Source organism: Pomacea canaliculata, linkage group LG2, assembly GCF_003073045.1.
Source record: "Pomacea canaliculata isolate SZHN2017 linkage group LG2, ASM307304v1, whole genome shotgun sequence".
Classification (NCBI taxonomy): Eukaryota; Metazoa; Mollusca; class Gastropoda; order Architaenioglossa; family Ampullariidae; genus Pomacea; species Pomacea canaliculata.
In genome coordinates, this window is record NC_037591.1 from 26,108,802 (window position 1) to 26,132,758 (window position 23,957).

At 41.4% G+C, this 23,957-nt stretch overlaps 1 protein-coding gene across 2 annotated transcripts in view; it reads left to right on the forward strand.

Annotated features, from left to right (window-relative positions):
• The window catches only part of LOC112558027 (putative aminopeptidase-2), a 40,715-nt gene that overhangs the window by 1,833 nt on the left and 14,925 nt on the right, over positions 1 to 23,957 (forward strand). For both annotated transcript variants that reach the window (XM_025228213.1, XM_025228212.1), the window contains exons 2-38: positions 2,590 to 2,978; positions 5,305 to 5,431; positions 5,780 to 6,160; positions 6,489 to 6,659; positions 7,016 to 7,124; positions 7,374 to 7,500; positions 7,714 to 7,865; positions 8,298 to 8,411; positions 8,859 to 8,993; positions 9,222 to 9,287; positions 9,877 to 9,942; positions 10,482 to 10,666; positions 10,999 to 11,096; positions 11,581 to 11,714; positions 11,909 to 11,964; positions 12,179 to 12,326; positions 12,565 to 12,644; positions 13,723 to 13,830; positions 14,381 to 14,548; positions 14,866 to 15,006; positions 15,406 to 15,484; positions 15,859 to 16,028; positions 16,379 to 16,759; positions 17,200 to 17,367; positions 17,818 to 17,953; positions 18,085 to 18,211; positions 18,429 to 18,580; positions 19,052 to 19,165; positions 19,362 to 19,496; positions 19,714 to 19,779; positions 20,074 to 20,142; positions 20,586 to 20,767; positions 21,188 to 21,288; positions 22,019 to 22,155; positions 22,744 to 22,799; positions 23,143 to 23,290; positions 23,589 to 23,668. In XM_025228213.1, coding sequence (XP_025083998.1) covers positions 2,681 to 2,978; positions 5,305 to 5,431; positions 5,780 to 6,160; positions 6,489 to 6,659; positions 7,016 to 7,124; positions 7,374 to 7,500; positions 7,714 to 7,865; positions 8,298 to 8,411; positions 8,859 to 8,993; positions 9,222 to 9,287; positions 9,877 to 9,942; positions 10,482 to 10,666; positions 10,999 to 11,096; positions 11,581 to 11,714; positions 11,909 to 11,964; positions 12,179 to 12,326; positions 12,565 to 12,644; positions 13,723 to 13,830; positions 14,381 to 14,548; positions 14,866 to 15,006; positions 15,406 to 15,484; positions 15,859 to 16,028; positions 16,379 to 16,759; positions 17,200 to 17,367; positions 17,818 to 17,953; positions 18,085 to 18,211; positions 18,429 to 18,580; positions 19,052 to 19,165; positions 19,362 to 19,496; positions 19,714 to 19,779; positions 20,074 to 20,142; positions 20,586 to 20,767; positions 21,188 to 21,288; positions 22,019 to 22,155; positions 22,744 to 22,799; positions 23,143 to 23,290; positions 23,589 to 23,668 — 5,165 coding nt within the window. In that variant the 5' untranslated portion in view covers positions 2,590 to 2,680. The remainder of the gene's footprint in view (positions 1 to 2,589; positions 2,979 to 5,304; positions 5,432 to 5,779; positions 6,161 to 6,488; positions 6,660 to 7,015; positions 7,125 to 7,373; positions 7,501 to 7,713; positions 7,866 to 8,297; positions 8,412 to 8,858; positions 8,994 to 9,221; positions 9,288 to 9,876; positions 9,943 to 10,481; positions 10,667 to 10,998; positions 11,097 to 11,580; positions 11,715 to 11,908; positions 11,965 to 12,178; positions 12,327 to 12,564; positions 12,645 to 13,722; positions 13,831 to 14,380; positions 14,549 to 14,865; positions 15,007 to 15,405; positions 15,485 to 15,858; positions 16,029 to 16,378; positions 16,760 to 17,199; positions 17,368 to 17,817; positions 17,954 to 18,084; positions 18,212 to 18,428; positions 18,581 to 19,051; positions 19,166 to 19,361; positions 19,497 to 19,713; positions 19,780 to 20,073; positions 20,143 to 20,585; positions 20,768 to 21,187; positions 21,289 to 22,018; positions 22,156 to 22,743; positions 22,800 to 23,142; positions 23,291 to 23,588; positions 23,669 to 23,957) is intronic.

The window sequence follows — 23,957 nt, forward strand, 5'->3', positions numbered from 1 at the left end:
GTCCCATCGTTTGGCTCAGAATGAACTGCAGCGAGAAGGTTTCCATCACATGTAATTGTAGAACAGAGATTTCGGAAATCGGTTGGGCGGTCCAGTGGTGCAACGGTTAGCAGTGAAGATTGACTGTCCTGGGTTCAGATCTCCCCTTCGGGACGCCTATTTTTTTTTCTCTGCATGTGGGCATCTGTTTACAGGGCTGGCTGCAAACTCAAAACGTGGGTGGACTAGCCTTTTGAGAAAAGGGAACTATCTGGTTAGCTGTCATTTTGCTGCGCTTTTTATAGTAATCTCAGATTATTTGGTATTTTATCTTCATATCTTATCACGTGGTGCCGGTTCTTGTCGTAGCTCATAACATCAATACAATGACGAATGTCAAGAATCGAACCGTGTGCAGGCTTTCTTGTTTGGAGCAGGCCCAATTCTACCATTACACGAACTATAGATATATATATAATTATATATATTCAGTTGCCTAGAGTTCAGAGTTTTTAAAAGCTATGAATGATGTTAAAACACCGTGGAAATGATTGCTTGTGATTCACGTTAATGGCAGCTGCATATTACATTCACTCTTATAATTATAGCGTCAATAAATCGTAATTACATGACAGTAACATAAAAAGAAAAAAAAACATTTCCAGACTTGGTCAACTGTTCCTCCTTATTTGTCTGATCGAAAATGTCATTAACGTTATTCGCTCCCCACTACTCACTAGTCTATCTGCTTTTTGGCGTGTGATTATCTCCCCACCATCCGTGGGACTATCCACTTGTAGCATGGGATTATCTCCCGTAAGGACAGGGGAAATAATCCAATGAACAGGTGCACATTGCGCAAGAAATCGCCAGGCTCGGTGAGGGCTTTCTCACCCGAACTCGTCTAATGCTGGACACATGTGACAATCATGCACAAATTTGCCAGTCATAGAGAATGAGCCCAGCAGACGACTTCTCATAACCTTCCACTACATCATAACGGTTAGCAAGCTGCTGAGAACTATGACGTCACATGGTGCATGCGCGAGAAGAGTGGGAGTCGCTGTCCGTTGGTGAGAAACGGGGAGGGAATTCAAGACGTGGCAGTGTCACGTGTGTGATTGCCGGCTGGCACAACGCTGCACGAATCACGTACAACGTAGGGATTTAAGTGACGTCATATCACGCATGCGTAACAAAGCAGTGACTGACCATGCGGGCATTCATCTCCCAGTCAAACGAACGTGTCTTCCAGCGATGCAGAGAATATAAATAGGAGCGGGATCTCCTTCATTTCACAACAATAAAGGTTTGTCACATTTCCTCCGTGACATTAGAACAAAACTCATCTTATCAATTAAGCTGCTGTACCGGATAACAATTACAGTTCAGTGACTAGAAAATACATGTCAGCTGACATGAAACTGGTTGCAGGAGTGGGGAAGAAGCCTCCAGTCTCGTGTGAGCTTGCGTGGATTCTCATGTGCACGTGTTCATAAGAAGAAAAGATTGGCATTCATTGAATTCCATTGTTGGTGCCGTCGCCATTTCTTTACTTGCGACGTTGTCGAGCGCGACCACGTTGCAGCGCCGTATCCAATAGCCGGCTATCGGGGTCCTGCACCCAAATTTTTATGAGATCAAAAGAAGGCGTGAGCCAACGTTGTCTGAGCAGTGAATGAAATGAAAATAATATCCATCAAACCATTGATGACCTTTCAGGGGAAGGTAAGTAAAAGCGCAAAAACTTGTGCAGATCATACAGCATCTGTTGTTGTGCTACAGTTTTTAACCAAAATATTATTATGGTTTACACGGGTTTAGGAACAAATGCGTTACACAGTAAACAAGGTGACGATGGTGCTCCTTTCTTTCCCTGCTTCTTAAGAGGACTGGAATTTTTGTATAATTGCCTCATTTGTGCTTTAAAAAAAATTTGGATCTTCCGATCTTGGAAATGGTAGATCGACAGTACTCCCGGGAAGTTTTGATGCACTTTTCTTCTCCGCAACCGGTTCATCTGCCTGTGTTGAGTACCGGGAGATCATGATGCCCTCTGCTCTACTCCACTTTCCTCTAATCATTGCAGTCGTGAAGTAATCCAGGGATCTTGACAAAGCAGTTAAACACTCTATACTGTACCTCACAGACTACTTGAACAGGATCGCTGTGCATGCCACGACGGTTCACATACTTGTAAGTACTTGTATGCGACTTTATGTTGATATGAGTCCTGTCCATACAGACAACGACATTCAGGAGTCCTGCTTTAGCATGAAATAACAAATATTGCGAGTGGTCTCCTCTTGGTGGCGAAATCTCGATGGTCATGGAGTGCAAGAGGATCCGATATGCGATTCGCGACACGTTAACAGTGCCTCCCCTACCACAATCTGCATATTTCCAGTCGCACAAAAAGACAATTCAAATAGCACCTGCTGAATGGGACTAATAATAATGAATAATAAACACGAGGACGGCTTAGTCTCTCTGAACAAAACACTACAATAACGCCACACCTTATCAAGAATATTTTGTCTAGTTAAACCACAGATAAAGTACACATTGTTCATCCACATTTCTAATCATTCCTACTTCTGTCTTTTACAGACGCGGTGGTAGATAAGACCCTCGCTCGCAAGACATCCACACAGAAGATCGGAAGGTCGGCAAGCGACCTTCACCCGTGAGGAACATCACCATGCCCTCCTACAGCATGGAGTTGTACGATGTCGGCAACGGCAACGGCGACACGAGCTCGTCCACGGCCGGGCTGACCAAGAGCCGCAGCTCGAGCAGTGGCTTCTACGTGTCCACATTCAAGGCCTTCATCTTCGTCTTGCTCGCCGCCATCGTCGCCGTCGGCGTCGGCATCATCGCCTTTGTGGCCCAGAAGAAGGAAGTCGCGTGCAGCTTCGCGGAGTACAGTGACCCTGGTTCGGCCCAACGACAGTGTCAAGGCTGGATCACCCAAGGAGGACAGGTCGCCGAAAACATTTGTGAGTGATCTTTAGAGCGTCGTTGGGTTAAATAAGGGCAAATAGTGTCACACCACAGATCATATAGTCTGCACAGGTCCTAGTGTCCCTAGGGGACGGGGGTTGCAGCCCTGGTTTGTACAAAGTGATTGGTTTTGCTCTACCTGTTCGAGTTTGAAGCAGTATCCTCAGTTCTCAAATTCCTGTATTCTCCTCTCGGTATCGGTAGGTAGGGACTCCATCTGGCACGTCTAAAAGGTACAATTTCAATAAAGAAAGGGGTTTAGGTTCTAATTTCAATACAAAATTTAAAGCTATAAAAAAGCGCAAAAGTAAATTGCAGACAATTGTGATTATGATTGATTGGACATATAACACACGCGCGCACTATACTTGCTCGTTTTAAGAAAGAGTAAGTAAATAAATGTTAATTATTTACATCAAAAGGATGTCGAAAACTTGAAAAAGAACGATTTTGTGGTAAAAACATGTCCTTTGAAAATATAAAATATAAAACACAAGTGTTTTAATATTAAATAAGCTCAGGCAGCTTTTGCCTTGTTGGCGCCAAAGGCGAATACCACCCATCCTTGCCCTTTCAACCTTTGTCACGCTACTTGTGGTCGAAGACAATAATTGGAGAGTATAAAATAGTGTAAAGTATAAACACGTCATAAAATAAAAAATAAAAAATAAAAAAATAAATTATATGAAATAGGATAATGTAAGCTGACCCAACATGAAACACTGAAGTTGTCTAATCAGCGAGCAATGTGAAGCGAGCGGCGCGTATAGTAAGCAGGTCGAGAAGAAAATTTCTTTCATTTAATGTCCTTTACAAGTGATTTTTCTTCTTTTTTTCTTCTTACTGAATGGCTGTCTAGGAGCGGGGAGTAACGCCTGTCTTTTCTCGAGGGCTTAAAATATCCAAGCACTAGCATTGTTAGCAGTACCTGGAAGGCTACGTGTCAAAGAAGAATTCAAAAAATTTCAGAAGAAAGGTTCCTTTTGTAAGAAATGATAGCCAGACTTAACGAGGACGAAACGGAAAAAAAGAAAGGAAAGATAACGAGACCATGTCAAATGGGTGTCATCTGCTTGTGACAGTAATAGCCATTAGGTCTTCGTACTGACGAGTACTAGAGGACGAGAGCGATGTCTCTGAAGAGACCTTTGAACCTCTGGTGACTCGTATTCGTGTTCTTGGGTGTCGTTAATAAGCGTGTTACACGAGCACCCACGCCGACACGGTGCGGGGGTACACAAGGGGGAGAGAGTCGAGGGACGGGGAGGCAAAAAAAGAGAGATGGCCTGTTGATGTCGACCTGTCGATGTCATGGTATCTCTCAGACAAGATACACATTGTTGTCTGAGCATGTACCGACCTGCTGTACTCTCGTGTCGATGTGACCGAGAACCCTAAAGGTCTCACATAAAATTGCAAACACTGAGCGATAAAAATCGTATCTGAGTATCAACACCTCAGTCACGTTACATTCAAAGTGGGTTGGCTGTATCCATAACACAATAAACACAATGGAGAAGAAAGAAATGGGTGTGGAGGTTCGTGCGGACGACTAAAAAAGCTTCCATCGAAATAAAAGCCACTGTAAACATTTTTCGCAAAGTGACTTTTTATGGGGCAAAAAAGAACCAGCATTTGGCGCTGGTCATGGAAATAAAGAAAGTAGTTCCTCCTACTGTTTGATCAGATGGAAAACATTGTGTGAAAAAGGTATGAAATGGATAGTGCTACACACCAGTAGGTTCCAAGTTGGAAGCGAGTAGTATTACACAGACTCGTATAACCCCCTTCCAAAATATAAAATCACCCCAAAATCCATAAGTTGGAAAGGGTTAATGTGGACTTGCATCAAGAAAATCATCTCTATTCTCATGGCTCAATAAAATGCACCTGATCATAGCTTTGAGTTATGAGGTCATGCCACCATAACACAAACACAAAACATATTTATTAATACTTTTCAGGAAATTTCTTGTCTGCCAACGTTACTATTACATAATACATCGGATATTACATGATACTCAAGTATGACATTAAATATAAGGATACGCATAGAAACAAAACAAAAACGTGCTATGGTTTGGTTGTCTATGTGTGGATTTCCGCCGGAATGAAAGAGTGCAACAGCACTGCGATCACCTGAGATACTTTCAGGAAGTCAAAGAGTGATTTTTTTCACTTCTGCTACTGATACATTTCCTTACAAAAGTAGAAAAGCATACAGAAAAAAATCAGTAGCAGAAGGAGAAAAAAAAAGAAGATTATAGTAACTAAAGTTTGGTCTTCCATACCACAGCTAAAATCAGACTTATGTTTCCCCAGGCAAGTCTTGCTCCCCCTCATCTGTCACCACATCTGCTCCAGAACAGACCACCCCTGCTCCCTCTACCACCACCACTGCAGCAACTACGACAACTGCAGCACCTGGCTACACCCGGGATCAGTACAGGTCAGAAGATATCCTGATTGTGAGACAATTCATTAAAATGTATTTGTGGGCATGGTGCCCCTCAACCCTGTCATCTGACACGAACTCTGTAAGATGTACTTGTCGGGGAGACAGCCCCGGGGTTCTTGAGACAAAAGGGTGTGATGTACTTGTGGTAGCGTGTTAGTCCATAAGGACCTTCAACTCACAGGAAACGGGTGATTAAATGTTATAAATTCTTCTGGTAAAGGGAAGAGAGATTTCTTCCTGGGTGGGGAAAGCACAGGATGGTTATTATACTCAGTGCTGAATGGTTAAGGCGTCAAGGGAGACAATATTTGAAACACTTGACAACTCTTTTGTTTCTAGACTGCCAGGGCAGGTAATTCCGACTCATTACAAACTGAAGTTAAAGCCAGACATATACGGGGCGGACCCTAGCACCTTCAGCTTTGAAGGCAGCGTCACCATCGAGGTCCTGTGCAAGGTGGACACTGACTGGATCTACCTGCACGCGGACCGCCTGGACATTAATAATGATGACGTGTCGGTGAAGGACAAGGCCACAGGTGAAAACATCGTCGCACATCCCATGTACAACAAAGAACTCCACTTCTTTTACATGCACTTGATGAAAAAGCTCGTGGTTGGACAGAGGTACATCATCGAGTTCAAGAAGTTCTCCGGTCCGCTGACGATGGACGGCCAAGGGCTCTACTACAGTTCCTATCGCGAAGGTGACGAGACTGTGTAAGTAGACTTCCTTCAGTAAGTGTTCAGCAGAGCAAGGATAGGTAATGCCAATGTTACCAGTTTCGTCCACCCTATTACAAATTCCAGGCATTCTATGCTCAGGGTATGTAGGCACCGAATGGTGGGAAGAAGGTGTCACAGCGAAATTTGTTGAAGTCCTGATGAATACTACATCGCAGATAAGGACTGAGCAGAAAGGGGAACTAGTGGTAAATAGTAACAACGACCATGTGAAATAGGAATAGTTCTTTGACTCTAACATGGTGGTATGTATGACTTCTTGCTTCCTCAACTCATCCCTCCAGCACATCTCCTTTGTCTGCAGCTACCTGGCCACGACTCAGATGGAGGCGCCGTACGCTCGCAAGTCCTTCCCTTGTTTCGATGAGCCCGCCCTCAAGGCCGTGTTCGACGTCACTCTCGTGCGCAGGAACAGCAACGGTCGCAATTACGTCACGCTGTCCAACATGCCTCTCAATACCAGCACGGTCAATGGGTGAGTGTCTCGTGAAAACAACTGAGGCATAACAGACAGGAAACGGCGGTCTTTTCCTTTCATAGTAAAACTGATGATGATGATGATGATGATGATGATGATTGATTGATTGATTGATTGATTGATTGATTGAGGAGGAGTAGGAGGAGGAAGAAGTTACTGCTATTATTACAACTTCTACTTCCATTCCAACAACCACTGGTCCTCCGACAATGTAACTGTTTACTATTTATTTTATGTGAAGACAGACAATAAGTGGATTGAGTGGATTGAGAGCACGAAGATACAAAAGTACAATGGCGATTGATAGGTTGATACGTTCAGCACGTTGGTGAAAATCAAACTGTTTGTGGCAGGGACTGGATAGAAGACATTTATCGTCCCACGCCGGTCATGTCCACCTACTTGCTGGCCTTTATCGTCTGTGACTACACGTATCTATCCAACGTTGTCAACGGAACTGAGGTAAATTACTTACACTTTCACTTCACGAACATCTAGACATAATATTTTACTGTAATCCTACAGTTTTGATTACTCTGTCAATATTTACATCGCAATCCTTTTCCTCAGCTATTTCCAGTTTCTCTTTAAATGCTCTTCACATTTGTTTATGCTTCATAGCGAGTACAGTATCATGAGTTTCCCAGATGTCCATTGTTTTGTCCCATCAGATGCCCACCAAGATTTTGAGCCGGTTTCATTTGGTTTCAGTACAGGACATGGGCGAGATCAAATGCCATTGAATATGCGAAGAGAGCACAGGAACATGGGTTGAAGATATTTGAGTATTTAAACTCACATTTTAAGCCCAGCTACGGATCAGTCATCCCCAAGCTAGGTATGTACAAGAGAGGGCTTCATCAGATTGTGTGAAAAGCCTTTACCTTTATCAACTGTTTGACGATTTTTAATGTTGTTATTATGTTAGTGTGTCATTAACTTTAGCTTTGATAGGTGGATGTTAGCAGCGTCAGATGGATGTTAAGAGTTTTAGACATGTCATCTGTATTAGAAACTGTAGTAACTTCTCGAGTTCTTGTTTTTACCGCAGACAACATCGCTATCCCGGACTTCAACGCCGGAGCCATGGAGAACTGGGGACTCATCACCTACAGGGAGGGCCTCTTGTACAAACCCGGGGTGGCAGGTGCCACGGACGACAGCTGGATTGCAGAAGTCGTTGCGCACGAAATTGCGCACATGGTGAGAAGTCATGCCAATCATGATTAGTTGAAAAATGAAGATAATGAGGAATATGTTGCGCAGATACATGTCATCAATCATCAGTCACTACGATGGCGACAGCAAACTTCACCATCACGAGATGCCAAGAGAGTACAAATAATACCAGCCCTAGAAGCCATGGTCTAGAAGTGAGACATTTATAAAATGTAACCAGGTTGCACTTGAGACAAATACTGTAAATAACATCTTTCCGTTCTATTTCTTTCTCTCTCAGCCTCCCTCTCACTTCTCTCACGCCTTCATTAGTCTTGCCACATACAGGTTTCAACTTTTGCCATGAATTAGAATTTCAGATCGTCTGCCTTGAAACTGAATTCTTGAAGTAGTGCTGATTTTGAAAAAAGAAGTTTTTCCTGTTAACATCTCGTCTTTTTTTCTTGTCCACGCCAGTGGTTTGGTGACCTAGTGTCGCCGCTGTGGTGGGACTGGCTATGGCTCAACGAGGCCTTTGCTTCTTTCTGGGACTTCCATACCGTGGGCGAGATTTACCCCTCCTGGCGAACGGTAAGCTGTCATTAGAGATCACATATACTGTGACACTGTCATTAGAGATCACAGATATTGTGACACTGTCGTTAGAGATCATAGATACTGTGACACTGTCATTAGAGATCATAGATACTGTGACACTGTCATTAGAGATCACAGATACTGTGACACTGTCATTAGAGATCACAGATACTGTGACACTGTCATTAGAGATCACATATACTGTGACACTGTCATTAGAGATCACAGATACTGTGACACTGTCATTAGAGATCATAGATATTGTGACATTGTCATTAGAGATCACAGATACTGTGACACTGTCATTAGAGATCATAGATATTGTGACACTGTCAAGAGCAGTGTGGTCAGCCAGCCAGCCAGCCATCAGAACAGAAACCATACGACTTAAAGAGTAAATACTAGAAAGAATGCAGCTTTGCCATTGCCATTTATTTTCAGACGGACGAAGCAGTGGCTTCTGGTCTCCACTCAGTTTTGGCGACTGACTGTCTGGCATCCTCGCATCCCATGACCGCCACTGTTGGGACCAGAGCGGAAATCAGCTCCATTTTCGATTCCATCAGCTATACAAAGGTAAGTCACAAAGTCACGGTGCTACACAGTCACGACTGTTGAAACAATTGTCTTTATTTCAAAGTGGAGAGCATCTCAAAATGGGTTATTAAGCAGTTTCTGTAAATTATTCGATTGTGACTGAAGTATGTGCATCCTTTGTACTCTACTGTATTCGTACATTAACTTATGTCTGCACATTCTTATATTCATGACAATTTGTCTCACCATACTGTTATCTATGTCCAGGGTTCTTTTATCGTTCGGATGATGCATTTCATCATGGGACAAGACAAGTTTGTTGAAGGGCTCAACGTAAGCTAACTTTATTCCGCCTCGACTGAAAAGCTTATGTTAGAACTCTTAGAGTTAATGTTTAGAAACATCTAATAAATATTTATATATGAAAATAGTCAAAGAAAACTTGAACAAATATAGCAGCTAAATAAAACTCCATGCTGTTAAATTATTATTTTTGAATGCGAGATAAAAATTTTCAGGAAGAAAGCAAAACACTTAAAGTAAACAGAAGGCAGGTTTGTGTCAAAAATTATTAGAGCAATAAGTATCCACAGGCAGAAGTCTGAATAAAGGCAACCTGTAGTGGAAACTAAAAAACTTAAAAATCGTTGATATAAAAATCTCATTTAAATCTCTTTTGACAGGTACAGGGTTATACCAAGGGCCATGCATTGTACTTTCTGTTTTCTATCTTTTTCTTGGCATAATTTACAAGAAATGAAGGCTTAATTTTGGAGAGGATAATTTGTACACAAACATGTAAGCAATTCTGACTTGTAAGCATGTGACTGAACTGTGTTTCTAAGGTTAAAAGAACGAGACATGTGAAAATGCTGCATGAACAGGTTCATTGAATCTCTCGATCTCTCGTTCCTTTTCAAAGATATACCTGGCCTCGAAGAGCTTTTCTTCTGCTGAACACAAGGATCTATGGAATGCACTGAATCAGGTAAAAAAAGAAGAAAATCTTGGTTTTCTAAATCACTGAAGTGTACTTAATAACATCGTAGCTTGCACGTAGATACGTGCACACTGCACACACATACACTATACACACATATATATATTCTTGTGTGCGCGTGTGTACGCTAAACATCTGTTTATTAAAATTTTAGTTGTAATGACAACTTCATTGTCTATAACAGATTATACATCAAACTGGATCGTTAAGTTCAGAAAAGATGCGATATATATTCCCAGTGTATATGATAATAGCATCGGGGGATTCTCAGTAAATTTATTTTTCTGTAATTAAAGCATCTTCAGGTAAATCACTCTAAATATCGAAATCAATAAATTAACTCCTCTACTCTAATCTCTTTTGCTGATATCATTACTCAGAATGTGACACAAAGGGTCAACTGGTAAATACAGTAGACGTACACGGTTTTTTTGATGCTAAGATTAGCTAGTTATTGTCCATTGTCGTCTTGCCCTGTATCTTCACTTACTACTTTTTTTAAACGTAACGAACATTGGTACCCACAGGTCGGGCTGACCATGCAACCCGCGGTCAACATGACCCTTAGAATGGATCCCTGGGTCACGCAGATGGGCTACCCTGTTGTCACGGTAACCAAAACAAGCGCCGGAAGACTGAGACTCACTCAGCAGCGCTTTCTGCTCGGCTCTGAGAACAGCACCGACGACCGTTACAAGGATCCTCCTTACAAGTACGAGCACGTGCTGCGGGGTGTGGCTGAAACAGGGCTAGGTGGACGGTAGTCTTGCCCTGACCCACCCCGAAACAGCCATGGCTGCTATCATTCTCTTACTCTGACCCACCTACCCGTCTAACTCTATGTACACCTACCTGTCTATGTACACCTACCCGTCTAACTCTATACCTACCTGTCTAACTCTATGTACACCAATCCCTATATCATTCACCCATTCTTTCTGCATCAATAATCATTTTAAAACACACTTCTAAAAATAATCCGATATCATAAAAGGATCAAAATTAATTAGAATTATGGCACTGTGTTTGCTTTCTTATTTTCAGATACAAGTGGGAAATTCCCATTACTTACACTACTAGCAAAGAAAATTTTTTTGCCAAAACACGAACTGACATCACTTGGCTGACTAAGGATGGTGATGGTAGGTATAATGTTGTGTTTAAGTAATTTAAACATTGCTTAGGAGGGGGGATTAGTACTTTACATCAAGCAAGCAACTAAGGCTATATCACGGCAAGGCAGTCAGCCCTGTAAAAAGATGCACATGCAGGGAAAAAACAGCGTGCCCAAGATGAGAGCTGAACCCAGGACAGTCAACCCTCAGTGTTGATGACAGGCGCGAACCGTTGTACCACTGTCCTCAAACATTGCTTAGGTCAGATATATACTCGTAAATATGTTCTAGCTGCTTGCACTTATCTTGGTATGATGCAACTGCGAGCGTTGCTTTTTATCTCATTGAATAAAAGGTTGTTTTTATTAAAGTTTTCTCACTAAAGATGTAGGCTAGTCCCGTTTCCTTTAAAGCAGCACTTTATAAAAAAAAGTACAAATGAATTGAAAGTAAAAATAACTGGTTAAATAGTGGGTACATCTAGTATTAGATGAATGTTTTACATCAACAGTGGAGATATCTAACTCGATGCTAAGTCAGTCGGACTGGTACATCGTCAACATACAGCAGTTCGGGTACTTCAGGGTGAACTACGAGGCGCAGAACTGGCAAGCCCTCATCAACCAACTCAACACCGACCACAAGGTAAGAGCTTCCAAAGTTTTTATTTATTTTTGATTCCTTGAGAAACAGTCTTTTTGTTCTGCATTGTCCTGAATTGTGCAGATTCTGTGTTGCCTGTCTGCTGTTTGTTTGTACTTCTCGTTTTTCTTACCGAGAAACGTTTATGACACAAGAGTCTGCATCTGAATTCTGATATTATTATTTTCATTCGTCAGGTCATTCACCCGATAAACAGAGGCCAGCTGATCAACGATGCCTGGAACCTTGTCAAGTAAAGTTCGAATTCAATCGTTTTTATTTTAAATGTTAGAAGAAGACACAGATGCCGCAAAAAAAAAACTTTGTTCGAAACAGAATAGTGAGACATACAAGCCTCTGACACAAACCTTTTAGCAGTTTGTTTACAATTGTATTTTTCAAAATTTTCAAGTGTTTTTCTTTGCTTGGGTCTGTGACTTTTGTGATAAAGATGTATTCTGGTCCAGAGCTAACCTTCTGGACATGTCGGTGGCGCTGAAGCTGTTGGACTACCTGTCCAAGGAAACCGACTACGTGGCGTGGCAAGCGTTTGCACGTGAGATGAAGTACGTGGAGCTGATGCTCGACCTCACCCCGCTGTTCGGCGACTTGGAGGTACGCCGCACGTGACTGTCACGTGGTCATAGGAACAATTTGTCATTTCTTTTCAAAATATGCACCTGAACATTGTCTTTCAAAGAAGAAAACTTTCTCTTACAGTCCACTTGACGTTGATTGTGTCGTTGTCATCATCGATGCTCCACTACTGACTGTAGTAGCAGTATTTAGCTGCTTTTTTGTATGATGATCATTGTTCGATTATTGATTTCCCGAGAACGATGTTTTTCTTCAGGCATTCATACTGAAAACAGTGAACAGCCCGTTAAGCAGCCTGGGCCTCGTCATCACACCCGATCTGCCCCCCATTGAAGTGTGAGTATTTCACCAGCTCGGCCGCACGCACCATACAAGTGTTTGGCTTCCTGCATTTAGCATATTCTGCTTCCTAACAAAACCCAAATCTCGGTGATCAGCCTTCTGGACATACAATAACTCACTAGCACAAGGGGGGGAGGGCGGTGAGGTGGGGTGAGATAAGTGTTTTACGCCGAGCCAGCAGCTATGGCTACATCACGGCTAAGTAGCCAGTCCTGTAAACAGCAAAAAAAAAAAACAAAACACACACACACAAACAAAACAAAACAAAAAAACAAACGAAAAAAAAACAACAAAAAACCCAACCCCCAAAAACAAACAAACAGCTGATTTTAGAATACCATCCTACTTATCTGAACTCTGTTTAGAAGTTTGGACTGAAGCTACAAAAATTTGAAAAGGTCCAAATCGAATTCACTAGGCAGGCCGGCAAGTAAATCTTCTCCAGATTAAAATTTAATGGACAATGATCACGTACATTGCATTCTACGTTGTAATATTAATTATCCTGTTGTAAGAAGGCGTCTTTACGTTAATTTTTCCATGTGTATTATTGTTAATAAAATATAAACCTTTCAAATGTGCGTTTCTCTATGATAAACTGCTGTATTTTTTAATTTGATAAATAGTTAAATTCCAGCATTGTATTTTTATTTTATGGTTGCAACTAACTGCTGATAATAATTATTTTATCATTAAAGATAATGTTATAATGTAAAAATGTGATATACATATATCGATGTCTCATCTTCCTGCCCCTAAACACGGCTCTGAAAATTAAACTGTGTCCTGATCTGTTTCCTTTTATCGAGGATGGCAACTTCTTCTTTACAATTCAGCTCATGCAGACGATACTACTTCTAGAAATACTACCCTTTCGTCCCTTTTCACCGGAATATGTTTTTGTGATATGTTCTGATTTATTTCTAGCAATTTTGTTGAGCTCTCGTGTTGTAGAAGAATGTAACGAACACCGGTCATAGACGAAGTACTTCTTGGTGATAATAAAAACATTGAGTAGCTGTGCTTCTCACCGTAATTTACTAAAATATGGTTCTGACTATTTTGTGTCCAGTTACGTGAGGAGTCTCATAGCGGACTACGCGTGTTCCTATGGCCACGACACGTGCGTCAACATGGCGAAACAACAGTTTAGTACCTGGATGACGAGTGGTACCAACAGGTGTGTTTTACAGATCTTTGAAACAGTCAGTCCATAAAACTGAAACACGATAAGGTAGCTGACATTAATGACAGGATGTTGAGGGCATTAAATTCTTTGGTGCTATTCTTTTAATTTACAGGGGGGTCTGTACCGGAACATCCAACTCAGAGATACTTCATCTGCATTCTTACGTCTTTCTTCCTGTCAGCTTATCTTAAATTTCTATTTTTTCATACAAAAACAATGCACAGAACGTAGAATAGTTTTGAAGTTCGTCAGCATCTAGAAAAATAAAATGCTATTAAAGTCTTTATAGCCAAACACATTACAGAACTAATTCTTTTTTCTTTTTTCCATGGACTCGCGCATACACACGTGATGCTAGAATACACTGAGATGCATCGCATGCACTGATAAGATACACTGAGGTACACCACGTTTAAATAAAAAGCAAAATTTTCTCTAACTGGGCAAAAGTATTGTAACCAATCATTTCTAGTAGAGGAAGATCCAGCTAGGCAAGGTTTCCTTTACCCTGTGATCTTATTCTTTGTCGTGGCGTGGACAGCATTGACCCCAACCTCCGGTACCGGTTCTACTGCACGGCGCTGGAGGATGGCGGGTCTGCAGAGTGGAACTTTGTCTACAAACAGTACAAAGCCGAGGACGACGCCACCGAAAATTCCAGACTTCGCCGTGCACTGGCATGCACCAAAGACCCGTCTCTACTGCAAAGGTAAAAGTTGAAGAAATTAAAAAACTGACAAAAACTGAAATAAATCTGTAGTGAGCTTGCAGAATTACACAACGGCAAAAATATGGACTTCACAATTTCTCAGCGTAAATGGTTTGCAGTCAGTTTTGTATCCAACCATAATGTCCACCCCACCAAAAAAAAAAAGGTACAAAATGTTTCCCGTTAAACAGGCTTTCAAGTCCCTGAAATTCTGAGATAATTAATTTGTTAATTAATTAATCATGATATCATGATGACCTTGTTCAGTCATTAATGCTGGGGTCGTTAAATCTTATCCATCTCTGCTTTTCTTTCAGGCTTCTGTTAATGACCTTAAATTCTAGCGAGATTCGAACTCAGGATATCCGCGCCACAATTCAGGCCGTGGCCGAGAGCCGCTGGGGACGAAACCTCGCCTTTCACTTCATTGTTCAGTACTTCACGCAGCTCAGCGGCATGTAAGTGTGTGCGTGTGTGTGTCTGTGTGGGGTTGATGACGAAAAGTAGTCCATGTGAGAGAATTCACAGACAAAAAGTCATGAGAAATAGTCCGAGTTTTTTACCTTTACAGGTCGTCAGGACGCCAGAACAAATGAGCTCACAGTTTGGTACATTCTGAAATTATTTATGTGAATGTGTCTATGTGTGCGTATGTGTGCATTATTGCTTCGTAATTTCTAGAAATAAGCACAGGCATTATTGTACTCATTTGACTAAGATTATACTTTACATCGAAATAGTTCTTTTTTCAAATCTACTATTTTTTTCTAAAATAAGGTGCAACATAATTTTATCACAAATTTATTTTGTGACTTCACGTTGCCTTGTAAAACATTCTGTGCTGGTGACTTTTGCAGGGGGTTGAGTGCTTCCAACATGAATCGCCTGATCGCCTCCATTACCGCACATTTCAACTCCGAGTATCACCTGACTCAGGTGAGTGTGGTGACAGGTGACTTGACCGTAACGAAACCCCGAAGTCCTCATGCATAATGGCAACTATTACCAGTATTAAGACGACGTCGATGATGGATAGATGATGGGTGGATGGAGGAGGATAGATGAAGGATGGATAATGGATAATGGAGGATGATGGAAGAGGACGGATAGATGATGGATAGATGATGGAGGAAGATGGATGAGGATAGAGATGGATGATGATGATGGAGGATGGAGGAAGATGGATGAGGATATATGATGGATGGATTATGGAGGAGGATGGACGATGGGTGGTCGATGGACGGACGGACGGACGACGACAATTAAAAGATAGATGTTCTAGTGTCTTCTTCCCCAATCTTTCTTCCCAGTTACAAAATCTCTTGGATGTGGCCGGAACTGGGTACCAGCCGGCCATCAGCCAGGCTCGAGCACAGACCGAGACTAACCGCGACTGGCTGAAGAAACATTACGCAGCCCTCGAGTCCTGGTTGACATCTGAAACAACTGACGACGACAAGCCCGTGCGGGGACGATACAGGTAACTGAACTGTCACGTGATGGCATTCAGCTTCAGTTCTATCATTAGAGATTTAAGTTTTAACATTAACTTCAATTACGTGGATAATTCTATGAGGAACAACTGTAGCAATTATATTGCATCTGAATGAGAATGGAATCGAAAAGACCTTTTGTCGAGAGGAAAGGTAACGATTGTCACGATAAGCGTTATCCAAAACTTGTGTTTAACATCGTGATAAGAAAACATGTCTCAGACGATGCTCAGCCTTTCAGCTTGAAGACAGCCGTATAAACAGAGACCAGACAAAATGGTTAAAAGATAAACCTCTATGTATTACTGAGCTACGTCACATCTACTGTCGGTTTCAGACTGCCCACGAACGTCAAACCCATATCCTACACGGTGACCATCAAACCTTACATCTACGGCAACGATTCATCCAAGTTTCACTTCGAGGGTTCATGCACCATCCTTGTGGAATGCAAGAGCGCCACCTCTACCATCACCTTGCACGTAGACCGTCTGAACATCAACCGTAGTGACGTGTTCGTGACCCATGAGAATGGTGGAGAGAACCTGCTTGAGGATGTCAGCTACCAGTCGGAGACTCACTTCTACCGCCTGCACTTGAAGTCTTCTCTGACACCCGGCAGTAACTACAAAGTGAGTTTCACTCACTTCACAGGACCACTGAGGACTGACGGCCAGGGCTTGTATGTCAGCGCCTACCGCGACGAAGAAAAAACAGTGTGAGTAGAGCTCAGGCTCGACATCAGGGAGTATTGGAAGGACGACCTGAACTTCTAGACTAATTTTATTTTAGAGATATTTTAATGAATCTGCTGACATGGTAAATGGAAAAGGCAATGGGTGTCATAAGAAGGAAACATTTAAACATTGAATACAAGAATAAGAATTATTTTGTGTGCATATGTGAGTGTGCGTGAGAGAGAAAGAGATAGAAAGGGAGAAAGGCGCTTAGACGCGTCATTTATGAAGAAAAGATGGAAAGATGGCAGGAATGAGGGGGAAGACATAGTAAGATATTAAGAAAAATGTGGTGGTGGTGATCGTGGTGGTGGTGGGAAGGATACTAGTAGCCACCACGGCACTTTAAAAAAAAAAATAAAATAAAAAAAAGAAAAAAGGAGGGTGCTACATTCCCCTTTCCCCTCACCATCATCATCAGGTACCTGGCCACGACTCAGATGGAGGCTCCGTACGCCCGCAAGACGTTCCCATGTTTTGACGAGCCCGCCCTCAAGGCCAGGTTTGATTTCAAGCTGCTCAGGCGTATCGACACGGGTCGCAACTACATCACCCTCTTCAACACACCGTTGAGCAATACAGTAAACGTGTAAGTTATTAAGACTTTTATCAAATCCCTTAATGAGAGTGTATAACACTTTCCTAGAAGGATTTTGTAATTTTATTTGTAGCTAAAGCTTTTAACGAGGAAAACTAAAATCTCAGCTCTGGAGAAAATGTTGATGTAGTCAAGTCAAGCAGGTCTTTCAGGTGTAAATTCTTGTCACACTGTTTAAGTCACAATGCTGTATCTCGATGTAGAACGGTATATGCAGAATCTAGAATTTCAACTTTGCTGCTATCTGTGCTGAATTCCTGCACCGAATATGTAGTGGTAAACATGTATTTAAATTTCAAGTTGGCTAAGCAAATGTTTTACATCTGAAACATCTTTAAATCGACTATTTGTAGTGCATCTATCGTTATTACATGTACATAAACTTTATTGTGGAGTATCCGATGTTGCACCTGTTGAGTACTTGAGTTACCTGTGTTGCAGTACGGATTCTGAGGGGCACACCTGGTCTAATGACACCTTTGAAACCACGCCCATCATGCCGACATACCTGCTTGCCTTTATTGTCTGCGATTACCTCTACGTGGAAAACATGACGACAGTAGGAAAGTCCATACCGGTCAGTAGACTTCAGACGCAGTTGTATCTGTCAGTAAGGTGTGAAGGTGATGAAGCCGTGTTTATCAATCTTATTATTGTAGGAATTGAGTAAGGTACGTTGGGTAGTTGATCTTATCATAATCGTTACAGTACCGCACCTGGGCGAGACCCAACGCCATCCAATGGACACAGAGAGCACAGGAGTACGGACTGAGACTGTATAACTGGTTTAACCGCAAATTTCAACCGGACTATGCCGATGCCATTGCTAAGCTGGGTAAGTTGGTCCACAGACATGAATATCACCCACACGCACAAGCACATAAATATGCGCACGCGCAAACACACACACACACACACAAGATAACGCATCCACACTCAGTGGTAGAAACATGTCAATAAAGAAATCAGTTGTTTAGAAAAAAATTCTGATTCAGAAAAAATTTCGCTAGTGGCAACAAGAGTAACAGTCTGAGTGAAACTTTGTCCTGCAGATCACGTGGCCGTACCTGACTTCAACTTTGGCGCCATGGAGAACTGGGGTTTGATCATCTACCGGGAGGCGATCCTGTATCAGCCAGGCGTGACGTCAGCGTCCTACGAGTTTTGGATGGGCGGCGTCATCGCGCACGAGATCGCTCACATGGTCAGCTCTGGTGTCCTTCCCTTCTGTCAGTGTGTCTTCTCGTCTGTACTCTTAACTGTCTTTTTCACACCCACAACATACATTTAAAAAAATAAAAGAAACTAATTTACTTGTTCTTTAATGTTAAAAAAGTTAAAAAAGAAGTTTAGCAGCCTGGAAGCTCCCACTATCATCATTATGAATTTAGGCAGTTTCTCAGTCTCTTTCTTTGTCATCTTCTGTCCCTTTACTTTGCTCTAATTATCGTACTTTTACAGGTTTTTATGATAAAATAAATAAACATTTATTGTTGTCATTATCTTTATTATCCTCTTCCTCCTCCTCCTCCTCATTCACATCAATCACCTAAACATTCCAGAATGTCACCAGGTATCTTAGCACAATAAGGAAATAGCTTACTCAGGAATTTTTTAGGAAGACTTTGGAAAAGACTAGATGTGTTTATACCATCACGTGATAATTGTCCTCCAGTGGTTTGGTGACTACGTGTCCCCGCTGTGGTGGGACTACCTGTGGCTTAACGAAGCCTTTGCCTCGTGGTGGGACGTGTACGGCACGGACCAGGTGCTCACCGGGTGGAGATGCGTAAGTCCTTGACTGATGACCTTGCCAACTTATTTTTGAGATTAAAGTTTGAGTTTTTTTTTAAACAGCCACTAACGGGTGCCCTGTTAAATGTTATTGTACACCCACTACCGGGAGTCTGCACCATTTAAATCGGATTGTTAAGTTCTTTTATTAGCGATGATCAGGATGGTGGTCGTCTCATCTGTTTTATCAGTTGGACAAGTGGATCGCCGATGACATATACAGCGTCATGGCCAGTGATGCCTTGGCTACGTCACATCCGATTACGTCAGACGTCGAGAGTCCCGCAGAAATCAATGCAATTTTTGATGGCATCACTTACAACAAGGTCAGTGACCACGTGACGAGCTAATGGCTTATTCCCTTTTTACGCTTTTGTGCGCGGGCATATATATATAATGTGCTATATATACATGTATATATTGTATGTTAAAAAAGTATCAAACACCTTGATTCCGTGCATAAAACATGTTATATAAGGGTTCTCTTAGCCAGCCACACATTGCTACAGCCTAACATTTAAACATTCCCCTTCTTTATTTCAGGGGGCAGCAATCCTCAGAATGATACAGTTTGTCATGGACGAAGAAAACTTCTTTGAAGCCTTGAATGTGAGAATTTTTTAAGACTCCTTTGTGATATGTGAACGTTTTGCCAGTCGTCATCGCTATTTTAAATATCCCTTTTCATCTCTTATTGCATTTCTGTAGCAAAGTTACTTTGCAAACTAGATAGTCTTCAGTGAGGTGTTTTTTTTATACATTTATTAAATTTATTTGATTACATGTATTGAAGCTGAATGGCAGTCACACTCGTTAACTCATCAAGTGCATTCTCCGACTTAGAGCAATGTAAAACATTCCACGACCCAACATGTGTCTAAAATGAGTCCCTACCTTGTGCAGATGCAATACCTGCAGCAAAACAAATGGGGCAACGCGGAGCCAAGAGACCTGTGGAAAGCTCTTGACCAGGTGAGTGACTAAATGCTGTAAGAAATTCTTTCTTTTACTGAAAACGATGCAATATAAAGGAATATAATAAAGTTGTATATGAGTTAAAAAAAGTGTTTAATAAGGGTTTGAGAAAGTCAGTGACTGTACAAGTTTTTGAGCTTAATACGCTCTTCTAAGGCCAAGCAAGAGCACAAGAACTCTTAAAGCCATGTTGAATAAAATACCTTATAATTATTAAATCACGAATTCAAAATCAAATTTCTAAGAAATAACGGACCAGTTACGATCAAAACACTTCCTGTCGGCCTAGAAAAAGACAGAAATTTGACTACAGGGTTAGGGTTAGGGTTAAAGTTTCTTTCTCTTTAAAAAAATTAATCCCACTTTTGTTTTCATAAATTGCAATGATCGTTTGTGATCCCAGGATATCAGACTACAATGTTCGCACACGTTTGTTGCAGCAAATGATTACCCAGAATTTGAATGTCACCGACAAGATGGACCCGTGGATTTCACAGATGGGTTTCCCTGTTGTGAAGGTGACTAAGATACCAGGGGCCGCTGGCTACCTCGTCACACAGGAGAGGTTCCTTATTGGTTCAGAAGCAGACACAGATCCCAGATACAAAGATACACCTTACAAGTACGAACTCTGAACGGATCTATCGTATTCATTAAAACAAAGTACTTTATTGCTAGGTGCAAGATGGACGACTGTATCTCAATAGCTTGAGTTAAGCTCAGTAATACTTCACAGAAACTTCTTATTATAGGAGTTTGGAAAGAAAATATCAAACAGTTGATACGATTTCTTGTATCTCTGAAAAATGTGTAGCACAAAACATACACTTTTATGATAACCAGATTTGTGATTTGCCATACTTCTGTGGGTAATGCCATTATTTTCCAGAAGAAACAAGAACATTTAGCACAATCTTATTTGCTTTTTTAAGCTTCAAAAACTTTTCTGTAATACCTGGCTGACATGTCAATATACGTTTGCTACAATTCCCGCTGTGTGGCTTTCAGGTGACGAATAACAATCCTGTGTTATTTGTTGCAGTTACAAATGGAGTATTCCCATCGTCTACACTAACAGCGTTGCAAAAAATTTCAATCAGTCCAAGACTAGCATCCACTGGCTGAACAGGAACGACGCCAACAGTATGTCAATTTTTTTTCGGATGGAAATTTAAGTACTGTTTTCTCCGTGCACTTTTCTTTTTTCATATCATCCACGCCTACCTTAAAGCAGTATTCAGGAAGCAAAGCTGGTACTATTTTCAAGAATGAGCATTAGAAAAGAACTATCAAGCTTTGCTGTTATTTTGATGTCTTATCACATTTAATCACTAAGACGTTTTCATCTGCATACCTACTCACTTTACAGAAAATGTTCAATGTTCAGGACCATCAATGACCAAAGCTACAGGTTGATATGAGATTAATTTTCCGAAAGGAATTTAAAGATCCAGTAGCGTGAGCATTTTTTCAAAATGCCTCGGTAAAAATTAGTGCAGTATACTATTTCCATAAATCTGGGTGCAAATCACCCTTCCGTTCTCGAGATACATGCCAACAAACATACCCATGCACAGAAAGAGGGTAAACTCATGACGTCACGAGTGTTCACAGATACGCCCATGATCCAAGCTCTCCCATTGGCTAAAGCCTTCACAACGTAAACGTATCAATGTACAATCCTGATGTTGACCTCTTTCTGTGCCTCCTGATGTTTGTAGTCGTGTGCCTCGAAAATCGGAGGGTTAGTGTCGTGCTCACTCAGATATAACAAAAATAGTATCTTGCACCAGAAGACATCATCCAGTCCTAAAAAAGCTCCCCAGTAAACCTTTAAGTAGTCGTCACGAGAGCATTCTGTGACTGTCCACAGTCACGATCGGTCACAGCGTTCCCAACGACAGTGACGCGTGGATTCTGGTCAACGTGCAGCAGATCGGCTACTTCCGGGTTCTGTACGACGACGACAACTGGCACGCCCTCATCCGACAACTCAACAAGGACCTCACAGTGAGTTGGCTGGCCTCACACAAGACAAATAATTTGAGTGTAACTCAGATGTAAAGCATTCTACGGTTCTTGATGTCCATGTAGCTGTTGGTCTCAAGTGATAATAATCAGGCTGAGATATTTTGTTTTGTTTCGTTATATTAACTTCTATAAGTTCTTATTCCAGAAATTTCAATGCTTAACACAGTGACCTTACAGAAATAAATGCCAGCAAAACTAATTGATACACATCAGAGCACTGTATGCGAGCACTTCAGACCAATGCATACTCTTACTAGACGCAGTATTAATACTATTCGGCTGAAAACATTACAGAACCGAAATTTTCCAGAAATTTTGCAGGCGAAACACTACAGATGCAATGTTTGTCCTCTAATATATTAAAAGGCAGATAAATCTCCAAGCAAAATCATTCTAAGATATATATATATCAGAATATACTTCTACATATGATGCACAAGACACACTGGCTGACACTGGATATAAAATAAGTAAAAGATGTTAACAGCGTAACATAATAAGAAAGTACCAACCATTAGCATTTTAGTGAGAAGTTGACCAGAAATCCTCTGCTGAACTTGCTTTCAGGCGATCCCACCAATCAACAGAGGTCAGATCATAAACGATGCTTGGAACTTAGCAAAGTGAGTGTCACGGTCTTCTCTCTGTGTGTGTGTGTGCAAGTGCTGATAGATGAAGAGACAGAAAGAAAATAAGAATGAAAAATAAAAATGTCTACACTTCGTACAATTCAATGCAGGACAGGTTTTTAAAAATATCCTTCTGTTCAATCACAGAAAAAAACCTTGACTTACATCTGTCCACAAAATGCTTTTTGCTTTGACTCCCAATGTACATGGAGTACAGTTTAGACCCGTTACCGGTGCCAAGATGGCGGAGTGCTAAGCTGTCTTCCTGTCAGAGCTCGGGGACTGTTCAGTAGTTTTACATCAGAAGTCGTCACTGACCTGTTCACTGGTGTTGCAGGGCCGGGAAGCTGAACATGTCCATCGCACTGGCCACACTAGACTTCCTGCAGCAGGAGCAAGAGTACGTGCCGTGGCGTGCTTTTGCACGTGAGATGAACTACGTGGAGCTCATGCTGGAGCGCACAGACCTCTTCCCGGCTCTTAAGGTCAGCGCGCGTGCGCAGTGCCGTGTGACCTTGCACTGCCACGGCCTTGACTTTGTTTACGTGTGGCTGGTGACCTTGCACTGCCACGGTCTTGACTTTGTTCACTTAATAAAAAACAAAACAAACAAAATACAATAAGAAACAAATCACACACACACACACACAAAAACAACAACAAACAAACAAAAACCACAGAGCAAAAACAAGCCCGTAATGACTTTTTAACGGAGGTAACAAAAGAAGTGCGAGTTCGTTAGTCTATTACTATTAGACAGACTTATCATTTGTTTTGTTTCAGAAATTCATGTTAGAAACCGTCAGCCAGCCCCTGAAAACGTTGACCTTAGACATCACTGAAGACATGGTGCCTATTGGCGTGTAAGTGTGACTAAGGAGTTCATGTGAGGCCATCGTTACAAAATAGCAGTTTGCGCATTTATTACTTACACTTTTAAATCTTTAAGCACACTTCAATTAGATACCACCATTTTTTGTAAAGTTGATAAGAGAAGATGCCAAAGGAAGTGAAAGACACTATTAAATATCTTTTAATGTCAGATGGCATTAGGTTATTTTGTGTTTTGGATGTACATTTTGAGTTAGTAATTTTATGTCCTTTGTTTATATTTGAAAATAATTTTATTAGCTTTATTTTTAATGATAATTT